At 35.5% G+C, this 10,871-nt stretch overlaps 2 protein-coding genes across 2 annotated transcripts; one reads left to right on the top strand and one right to left on the bottom strand.

Annotated features, from left to right (window-relative positions):
* The first annotated feature begins 769 nt into the window (after window positions 1-769).
* On the top strand, window positions 770-3,454 carry LOC147551777 (putative N-acetyltransferase HLS1). Its single transcript, XM_086666062.1, has 3 exons — window positions 770-991; window positions 1,199-1,395; window positions 1,898-3,454. Exons 1-3 carry the CDS (start codon window positions 770-772, stop codon window positions 2,760-2,762), a joined length of 1,284 nt encoding a protein of 427 aa, XP_086522188.1. The 3' UTR covers window positions 2,763-3,454.
* LOC147551778 (phototropic-responsive NPH3 family protein NPY4-like) lies at window positions 3,340-8,164 on the bottom strand. Its single transcript, XM_086666061.1, has 5 exons — window positions 7,331-8,164; window positions 6,279-6,968; window positions 5,602-5,671; window positions 4,207-5,385; window positions 3,340-3,962 (listed from the first exon to the last, which is right to left on the bottom strand). Exons 2-5 carry the CDS (start codon window positions 6,338-6,340, stop codon window positions 3,507-3,509), a joined length of 1,767 nt encoding a protein of 588 aa, XP_086522187.1. The 5' UTR covers window positions 6,341-6,968; window positions 7,331-8,164; the 3' UTR covers window positions 3,340-3,506.
* Window positions 8,165-10,871: the final 2,707 nt, after the last annotated feature.

The raw sequence follows: 10,871 nt of genomic DNA on the forward strand, positions 1-10,871 counted from the left end.
CCCAATACTTTCATACAAATCACCTTATGAAATGTTATACGATTCTCCTCAGGACTACCTAGTTCTCCGGGTTTTCAGTTGCTTATGTTTTGCAACAAATACCAACATTGTAAATAAACTTGACCCGCATTCACGTGTTTACACACGTATCTCAACAAGACGAGGAAGAAAAAGATTTGTTACTCTAAAAACGTTCTTATGGCTTTCGTTAAAAAAAATTGTGGATAGATTAAGAATAGATACTATTTCCTTTACAATATTTATTCTTTTTCTATTGAATTATATGTATATTGTTCAACAAGGCTTTTGTGCACAACACTAAAACTTTTTTTGTTAGCAATCCAACACTAATCTCTTCAACAAAAAAAAAAAATCCAACACTAATTGATAGTAGTATAACATGTGAAAATCCCAACATTTAAGTAGAAGGTAGATTATAAAGCCTACCCTATGGCTAAACCTAACACTCCAATTTTTGGGATTCTTTCATATATTGTTTTACTATGTCTAGAAAAACAGAGACATAGGAAGAACAGTATTTGATTTTTCTCTCTCTCTCTCTCTCTCTCTCTCTCTCTCTAAAACTCTCTTCTCAATATTCTTTCTCTCTCTTCCATGACTCTCCTCTTGTTTTTCTATATAAGCTCTAATATAACCTCTACTTCTTCCCTGTCAACTCAAGTACATCAAGAGACATAAATCTATCTTTTCAGTGAGTGGCACTAGAAACAAACCAATAGCATTTAGTGGGTTTACTTTTTGCTAGGTGATGATGAAAAATATTGGTTGGGATGAGGTGATGAGAGAGAAACAAATAATGGAAGAAGTTGTTTTAGTTATAAGAAAATATGAACAAGAAAAAGATAAATTTATGGTTAAAGAAATGGAGAGAAAATGTGACATGGGTTACAATGATAAAATGTCACTCTTTAGTGATGATTTAGGTGATCCCACTTGTCGCATTCGCTCCTCTCCCGTTTCTCTTATGCTGGTAACTTTTTTTCTTTTAAAATAATATGATTCGAACTCTGGTCTCTAAGTATATTAAACTGACACATTCATACCTCCCTCTCCTCCTATCTCTATTTCTTTTGTTCTTTTTTTCATCAAAATAGAGTGGGTTGCGTTTGTAGAATTGTTGCGTTTGTCCTACTAATAATTTTCTTGCTTCTCAACAATTTACTTACTATTTCTACAGGTTGCTGTCGTGGAAATAGTTGGAGAGAAAGAAATTGTGGGTTTAGTTAGAGGTTGTATCAAAAGTGTTACATGTGGAAAGAAACTTTCTAAAGATAAAGAAAACGGTAACGAAAGTAACAACCATAACAAGAAATTCCTCCCTGTATGTACTAAACTAGGTTATATCTTGGGTCTTCGTGTCTCTACTTCTCACAGGTTTGTATTTGAACCTTGCAATCTCTAAAACCCTATTTAGTTTGTAAAGAAGAATAACTTATTATCAACTTTTCACTTTTAAATCTCCATGAAATTTTGTACGCGTTATTTACACGATTCCTTAGAGCGGACACTAATACATCATAATGTTAGTTCATAAAAACAAAAAGTAAATCTGAATAATGTCAGTACATACTAATAAGCTTCACTGCGGGGCCGAGCTCTAGCGGACCTGGCCTCTGGCGAAGCCGAACAGGATAAAATAAACATGTATTATTATCTTATTTGTCAGATAGTTATTCTTTTAGTATGGTACTATTCTCATAGAGATGTATTGAGTTGGTCCAAAGGCAATTTGATAAGCTCCTTCATATTTGGCCATGAGAACTTGAAATTTGATCTTACTCTTAAGAAAGAAAGAAAAAGAGGTAGACGTAATTTTTTTTATGCATCATAAATACTTATGAGCTAGTTTGTCATCTTATTTCTTTTTCTGGTTCAGGCGAATGGGTATCGGACTGAAGATGGTAAACCGAATGGAGGATTGGTTTAGAGATAATGCAGTCGAATATTCATATATAGCAACTGAAAAAGACAATGAAGCGTCTGTTAAGCTCTTTACGGAAAGGTGTGGGTACTCAAAATTTCGAACACCATCTATTTTGGTTCAACCAGTATATGCTCACAAAATCCGAGTCTCAAAATGGGTCAAAATTTTCAAAATCTCCACATCCGATGCAGAAAAACTTTACTACGAAAAGTTTAGAACGACCGAATTCTTCCCTCGTGATATTAACTCAATTCTCAACAACAAGCTCAACCTAGGGACATTTGTGGCAGTACCAAACAAGTCGTTCTCTCTCAAATCATGGCCTGGAACCGAGCGATTTTTATCTGATCCGCCTGAGTCATGGACTATTTTAAGTGTGTGGAACGTTAAAGAGGTGTTCATGTTGGAGGTACGAGGCGCGTCACTTACTCGACGTGCTCTAGCAAAGACAACCCGAGTCATCGATCGAGCTTTTCCGTGGTTGGGTATCCCATCGATACCCGAAATATTTAAGCCATTCGGGTCGCATTTTTTATACGGGTTGGGCGGGGAAGGACCCGAATCAATTAAACTGATGAAGGCCTTATGTGGGTATGCACATAATTTGGCAAAGGAAAGAGGGTGTAGAATGGTGGCAACAGAAGTATCAAGTTGTGAACCCTTAAGGATAGGGATTCCACATTGGAAGAGGCTATCGTGCGCCGAGGATATTTGGTGTATAAAAAAGTTGAGAGAAGATTATAGTGATGGGTATTTTGGAGATTGGACAAAATCATGTCCTGGTGATTCCATTTTTGTTGATCCAAGAGAACTATAGATTGGGATATTAAAAACCCAAAATCCAAGCTTTAAACTCTAAAACCCAAACCCTAGATTGAAACCTTAAACCTCTATATTTAAACCTTAAACCAAAATAAATAGTTCCAATAAAGAAAACAGATTACAAGGTTTTCAAGTTTTCAATCTGAAAACTTTTTAGTAACATACTTTTGTGTTGGCCTTGAGTTTTGTTTTGATTACGGTGATAATCAAATATATATACTATATGTATTTTTCGATTATGGACTACAATAGTCATTACAAAGGCATTGATACGTTGTGATAAGCACGATAACTGCCGAATTACTACTGGCCTAAAGCTCGACGAATGAAATGACCTAAAAGCCTACAGAAACTACTTTATTTACATCCAAGTTCAATATTTCTGGTTTTGCACTTCCTCATGATCGAACATGGAACTTCCGTATTACGGAGTAGATGCACTTACCAACTGGGCTACCAGTTGTTATATATTACACTAGACTTCGAATCTTACCCGTTCTAAAGAAGGAATTCAATTAGATAGAAGAAAACCAAATTCCACACTCTTTCAACTACATACACATATTGCTTAATTTTATTTTTAGAGTCATCATTTGAATTTCTTCCAACATATTAAGTGAAAGAAAATTTCAGTTATTATATGAATCTAAACTCCTAATATCTCAAGAATTTTAATGAGGAAAAAAAGAGAGGAAAATAAACTAATTAGTCACCCATTTCTCTCCATTTTCTCTTTCAACTAAGAAACTGAATACCTCTTGTTTCTAGAGGGTGCTATTGCTTCTTTAATGGCAGATTCAGGGCTGCTAGATGTATCTGTACTGCTATTTTCATTCTGTTCTTTACTTGACCATAACTTCGTAAACATCTTCTCCGTAAAGGCCTTGAGATCCTCAACTGTTGGAACTGAGTCACATCCTTCTTCTGTGTTGGTAGTTGTAGTTCTTGAGCTTCCATTTGAACCTCCATTTTCCAATGGAAGTAGATCCTGAAGATGACAAGGGAGAACAGGTTTTACTGCAACATCGGAAGACTTGGAAGCTCTGGTCTGCTCGAAGAAAAGAATCTGAACAACTACTCTCAAGGGGAGTCGTTCATTTTCGACAGCGTGCATTCTAGCTTCGACAGAGAGTTTCTTGCAGTTCATAAGCTGACATATCTTCTTCTTTTCTCTCTTGCTCATCATGGGATGCTCCTGTTTCAGACTACAATTAGTTCATGTACACGCATTATGTTTCATAAACACGCTAAAGTTAACAACGATTTTATCCGTGAACCTTGTCAGATAATCGAATTTTGGGTCCTCCCCATATAGATGAACTACTACAAGCCATAAGGAGATATTCTGGCGATATTTGGCCTTTGTACTAAACTAACATCATTAAATACTCTGAGTTCGTGAGATTTGAAAAGGAATACCAAAAGTTTAGAATACTTACTTTGAGATACATGTCAATGGCACGGTATAGTTTATCGTGAAAGGGCCTGGGGAAGCCCGAAACAAGTTCAGCAAGTGCGGTAAACTTCGACAGAGGAAGATTTCGGTCCCTTGAGATTTCAGCAAGGTATAAATCAACTAGTTTTGTTACTAGAAGCTTTGATTCATCAGAGATTAATGCTGGGATTCGGGCTTTCTGCAACTCTTCTTTACCCAATTGTCGATGACTAGTTATTCCCTGCTCCTGCAAGGTGAACTCCTCGACTAAGTTTTGTATCACATTGACATCATATAATGCATTTTCACCTCCTGGGGCAGGAAGAAGAAGATCATTAACCGAAGCTTCCTCGAGTTGTCGGCCTATTCTTCGAACCAACTCTCTCTTCACCTTCTCTCCAAAATCAAGCAAGATTCCAGCTTTTAGAAGCTTCAACAAGAAACTGCAAGGGACACTACCACGTTCTATAGGCAACAAATACACGATGGTCTCCACAAGAGATCGGTACTTCGAAAAATCAACACTCTCAGTTGAACTCTTTTTGAAACTCGGCATCCTTCTTAGTGCATATGCTTTCAAGGCTTCGCCAATTACTTCACTTGATACCCTACCCTTGGTTTTAATTGTCACTATCACACACTTGAAGAAATCAATTTCAAGCTCGCACAAGTCCTCAACCCACCAGTCCTTCGGTACGGCCCTTTGTTGCTTGAGTCCATTCAATTGCGGACGAGACCCGTTTTCTGATGGAAGCTTTCTTCGGTTATAAGTGTAGGACCAGTCCACTTTGGAAGGGTCAATAGACGCATTGGAAGCTATAGAATCGATACAACGGCGGGCCACCTTCAAATCCACGGGCCAGGGTAGAAGAGACTTTGTAGTTTGAAGAACGATAATTGAGTCTTTCCAACTCCGAAGGAGGCTGAAGTTGAGAAAGACATCAATTTTCGAAATCAGGTTTCCTTTCTCAACAGTCTCTTGCATCTCCAAATACTCTGCAGCACAACGAACAGCTACCACATTGTAAGCATCGAGAGTGACTTTCATGCCATAACAGAACTTCGCACATATTTCAAATGCAGCTGATCCACCGGGGATATCCACAATCCTGATTTGCTCATTCTCGTTATTTACGGTTGCTACCAACTTCTGTAACCGAGCGCTCTTGGACAAAAGGGGAAACTACAAATAAGAACATACATGAATATAATATGTTAGGATTATCGTCAGAAGTCACGATCCTCCTTAAGAAAACTTGGTCGATTTACATTGTGATATTTTTGAGATCTAGGGGAGATGAATTTTTAAGCTATAAATCTTGTGCTACTTCACTCGAAACTAGAAATCATCCGACATTCAAGAAATTTTATGTGAATACGGATAATAGACTTAGCATACCTTGTGCAAATAAAACTTCACATTGCCGACATTAATAATGATGTCAGTTGGTAGTTCAGTAGCAAAATATCTGCAGAGAGGAAAATGCCCATCTTAATCATTTTTCCGTATATGAATATTATTGAACACATCTACTATGACGGTGTAACACGGCTAATCCAGTGACGGACTAAAAAAAATGAGAATATGTATTATTTCGATGAAAGATGTTATCAATATTAATGGACATGTAAGAAGTGAATGAATGTATAACCAAGGGATGGGCCCTAGTATGCAATTCTTCAACTTAGGGTTTTGATAAATACCAAGAAACTAATAACAGTTATAATTGAAGGCAATGAAGTTCAGTTCAGGAAATCATCACTCTGACATTCACCATCGAGTAAACGGAGAAAAACCTACTAGCACAAAGAACCGATCTTCACTAATTTCTAGCCTCGATTAAAAGCAACCTATGTCTAGCCAACTAACAATGGCAGAAAACCAAACATTCATCGAAGCTCAATACCATCTAATAATCCGCAATTTATGAACATTATCAGAAAAAGAACAAGCATTGGACATTTGATTCAAGGGAATTCCCCTAGCATGCCAAAAGTAGAACACAGGCCTCAACAATCAGAAAGTAAATTGAAAACCCATTCTCAAGCATCACGAAAATAAAATAAAAAACTAACCTGACATCATTTCCGTCGGTCTGAAATGAACCCAGTTTTGATCCAAGTTTCATGAACTTCATCTTGCCAAGGAATTTTTTTTTTTGAGTTTTACTTCCCCTCTCTGTTTTCTCTAACACGAAATGAACCCTTCCTCACTTGTTAAACGATCACCATAACATACCATAATCACTAACACCAACACCACCACCGAATTACCTCGCTAAAGAACCAAGCATATCAAATCATAAGAGAGAACCAGGTTGTGGGTACTGGACTCTTAAGAATGTGACTTCAAATGGAGAAGAAATGAATCAGAAGGGAATGCCGATATATGGTGTTTTATATGACCGAATCTTTTGAACTAATCGATGTAGGAGAAGATCAATTTAATGAGAATTAAAGAACTAGAAGTAGTGGGTAGTATGAAGTAAAGAATTCTTTAAGAGGGATATCTCATGAATGGTAAGATACCAAATTAATAGTTTATTTCCTAGCCTACGAATCTCGACCATCCATAGTCAGCCCTAGAGGCACACAACTATGTTAATCCAATTTAAGAGAAACCCCCACAAGAAACTGACACAACTTCTGTTTTAAAACAATTTCTTGTTTTAATTGTTCTGATCTTTAAAATATTTTTAAATGTTCAAGTTCCTATGAACCCTGGAATTAAAATTCCTTCCTTTAATTTGATAGTCAAGTTTTCACCTGCAAAATGAAGAAGATCAGGGTTTAGAGTTGAATAAGCAACTATACAAAGACAAAAACAGAAAAAAGAAACCCTAAAAATGATCTAACAACACTAAGATGATAATAAATTAACCAAACAAAGTTGCCTACTCCAATTCACAAAATTAATAAAACCACACCTCAAATTAACCAAAACCCATACTGGAAAACAAGTTAAATACTAACAAAAATGTAAATAAATGAACTAAAATCCATCCAAATTACATAACAATGGCATTGAAAACCTAACTTGTTTTTCACATAAAACTGACCTAGAAGTGTTATTACTGAAAATTATAAAAGAAATTCAATTGCCCAAAATAATAACATCAGTGAAGTACCTCATTTTGATCACAAGAACCACCTTCCTCCCTTGTGCCAAAATATCTCAAACCCTAAATCCTGATAAAGAAAACCAAACCCCCATTTAAGGGTTTTGATTTATTGTAAGGCAGCTGTTTCTCATTAGCCAACCCTCTGGTCTCTCTTAGACAGAAAAAGAAGAAAAGGAAAAAAGCAAATCTCAGAATGTTCAGAGAATCTCTTTAGAATCAACACCATTCTCCACCCACCAACAAAATCCTGGTCCACCACCACTACAAAATCTTCCTTTTTTTTTTCTTAGCTTATTCACCAAAACAGTAGACACTGAATCCTTCTTAGAACAAAATCAAAGAAGAAAAAGAACCTAAACTAAAAGAGTCTCTTTCTTGGCTGAATTCCAATTTCACTCCCAATTTTTTATTAACTGAAAATTTGGCTCTCAAATTTGTCTAGCATTCTAAACTAGCCCCTAAGACTATATTGTTAGTCTAACTTTACTTTCATTTTTAAGCTTTCTTTTGATAATAGTACTTCCTTCCTATTATTTCTCTCCTTTTTCTTGTCGAAAACAGAAGCCTAGTTGCCAATCAACATACGACCTTCAAAATATTTTATTTTCATCTTTTTCTTCGTCTTCCTTCTTCCACCACCACCACAACCTATCTCTTGAGAAAAAAATCTGCAGTTTCTTCCAGAAATCTGAATGGTTTTCTTTAGAGAAAAAATAATATGGAAAGACGTAAAAAGATAGATGGTGACGATAGTTGTGATGGATACGATGGTGTTCTGGGAAAAGAGGGAGATGAAGAAGAGAAAGATCGAAAAAGTACTTTTTGTTTATGATGAAGGGTGCATCCTACAAGGTGGTTGATTGGTTATAGGACCCTAAGGGCAAAGCCAGTGTGGGGCTCGGGCTCCCAATTTTGGGAGCCCCTGAATTTTGGGAGCCCCGGGGCTTTGTTTCAATTCCAACGTCAGACTCCCAAATCTAAATAACGTACGTGCGCGAAGTACGTGTGCTAAATTTTGATTTTAGATTTCGACTATGAATTATTAGATTTCGACTATAAATTAAAATGTGATACTGTTCGAGATAGATAATTTCAAAAAGATAAACACAAAAAAAATAAGAGAAAAAATAAGATTCAAAAGTAGCTTAAAACATTTTAAGAAGATTAAACAAAAAAACAATTGAAAAAAATTAATTTAAATGGGGTGGATCCCCTTTTTAGGGGATCCACCCCATTTGGGGCTGGGAGCCCCCCCAGCTCGGGCTCTCATTTGGGAGCCCGGAAGCCTGGGGATCCCAGCCCCACCAGGAGCCCAGCCCAGGGCTCCCGGGTTGGGCAGCCAAATATGGGGGCTGGGCTCCCAAACATCAAATTTTGGGAGCCCAGCCCCCATACACTGGCTTTGCCCTAAATAATGTACACCGCACCAGCTAGATTCCTATACTGTCAGCCACGCCACTGCCAAAGTAGTTACTCTCATTAACCGATTACTTTCCTCATTTGGGAAAAGTCAAAAAAGGTAGAAAAATAAACTCAGAAATCTTTATTTTCTGTCGACCCATAGTCCCATACTATCCAAAAGAGTGGTGTTACATGTTAGTAAAAGTATAAAACTGATAACTACTTATTTGCTGTCCTTGATCCAAAATACCCACCCTGACGGCCTGACCTAACTTTATAAACACAACTATATTTTTTGTCTTCAAATTTGGCAAGAGATTGCAATCTACAAACAAATAAACTTTTATTTAAGCTACAGAATAAATAAGATCTTTAGCAAATATGTCTGTCATGATTCCTGTGGACTAGAAAAATGAGAGGACAGTTGAGACTTGAGAACAATCAAATTTATAACCCAGAAGCTTAAAATAATGGAAGGAAACAAACATATTGATTAGTGATTAATACACCAAATTTATTGCACATGGCCACCAGTATTCGATTTTCAAGATAAGATAAATAATATGATAAATAATATGTTGAGATTACTAATCCTGTTTTAAAATAAGTTTGTGTCTTCTTATATACTAATTTATACTGAAAAATCGCTTTTAGGATTCTTCTATGCAGGGGCGAAACCCGGATTAAAATTAAGTGGTAAAGTTACTAGAAAGTAAAGCACTTCTCAAAATTTATATGTACTTTTTAGTTAGAAAAACAAGTTATATTTTATTTTGTTAAAACTTCCAAATTTGTATTTGTTTTGTTAAAAATTCAAATATTTAAATACTAATTTCTTTGTTTGGTTAAGAATCAAATATTTTTTGTAAAGGCGCTGCAAGATTTTGCAAGGTGTTGTAAAGCTGTTGTAAGGAGAATTAAGAATAGTTTCTCGTTATTATATATTAAAACTCACTTATCATGCCACTTTAAAGGATTATTTTATTTTTGAAGTCATAGCTTATGCTTACGTGATTAACTTATTTTTTTTCTATGGGTTTAATATGCTTGATTCTAGATTAAAGTCGTCATATGTCATTGATATGCAACCTTTACTGACCAATTGCTTAAATATATTATGTTGTGTTTTTATTGGTTTCAAAATGTGTTAACTTCTACAAAACGAACCGACTCAATCTTAATCAACTCAACTGTCATGATTTCAACAAAATTTGTGCGTGAACATTTGGTCGCCCATCAAACATGCATGGTCTTCTTTTTCTTTAATTTCAAACTCCAGATTATTGAATTTAGATTATTAAAGGTATAAATCTATATAACAAAACACAATGTTTTGTGCTGACTGGGACAAATTCATAGATAAATCCGGTCGTTCGTTATGTTTGATCTTAAATCTTGACGGTTAGATCTATTACCTCCCTAAAAAAGCCATAATTCGCTCACCCACTTATTATCACGGTTATCCGTTTTATATATCTTCAAATCTCAACCCTAACATGTCTTACCTTCACAAACCACCCATAAAACCTCCTTAAATGTCTTCTACTAAATGACCATCATATATAATAAATGTCATTAAAAATTTTATATAACTTCTACTCTCTCTAAAAAAAACTGAAAAGTTCAAAAAAGAATATGAGAAATTGGGTCAAACAATGGATAATGGTGACACCCAGCCTTTAGATGTTTAGAGTTAATGGTTGTTGCGATATAGAAATACCATCATTAGTATAATTTATTTTCCATCATTACTAAATTGTAACTCCCCTCTTCTACTTCCTCTTCACCATTATAAATTACAATGAACTAACAAATCATCTCAATTTTTTTTCACTGATATCTGTCTCTTGAAGGTACTTATTTGTCTCTCAGATATTGCGATATAGAAATACAAATTTACCTATTTTTCTAACACTATTCTCTTTTGCAGGTACACATTTGTCTCTCCCATATTATAACCCACCAAATACAAATTGGTTTGTCCTCATCTGGCTGTTATTCGTATTAGAAAGGGATTCTTGGACGACGCACTTTCAAAACGATGTATATGTAATTAAAATTATTATTTTTTATTAATTTTTTATGTGCGGAGATTTTGTGTTTGTTATGGATTTTAATAGTTATGGTGATTTTTGTATAGATATAA

The sequence above is a fragment of the Eschscholzia californica genome, unplaced genomic scaffold (genome assembly GCF_041429995.1).
Source record: "Eschscholzia californica isolate CP2 unplaced genomic scaffold, dmEscCali1.0.p SCAF_3, whole genome shotgun sequence".
Classification (NCBI taxonomy): Eukaryota; Viridiplantae; Streptophyta; class Magnoliopsida; order Ranunculales; family Papaveraceae; genus Eschscholzia; species Eschscholzia californica.

Coding starts and splice junctions, on each gene's coding strand:
- LOC147551777 (XM_086666062.1), top strand. CDS start 770: ATGATGAAAAATATTGGTTGGGATGAGGTGATGAGAGAGAAACAAATA. Junction 992..1,198: donor CTCCCGTTTCTCTTATGCTG/GTAACTTTTTTT, acceptor CTATTTCTACAG/GTTGCTGTCGTGGAAATAGT. Junction 1,396..1,897: donor CGTGTCTCTACTTCTCACAG/GTTTGTATTTGA, acceptor TTTCTGGTTCAG/GCGAATGGGTATCGGACTGA.
- LOC147551778 (XM_086666061.1), bottom strand. CDS start 6,340: ATGAAGTTCATGAAACTTGGATCAAAACTGGGTTCATTTCAGACCGAC. Junction 5,386..5,601: donor TGAAGTTTTATTTGCACAAG/GTATGCTAAGTC, acceptor TCTTATTTGTAG/TTTCCCCTTTTGTCCAAGAG. Junction 3,963..4,206: donor CCATTGACATGTATCTCAAA/GTAAGTATTCTA, acceptor AGTCTGAAACAG/GAGCATCCCATGATGAGCAA.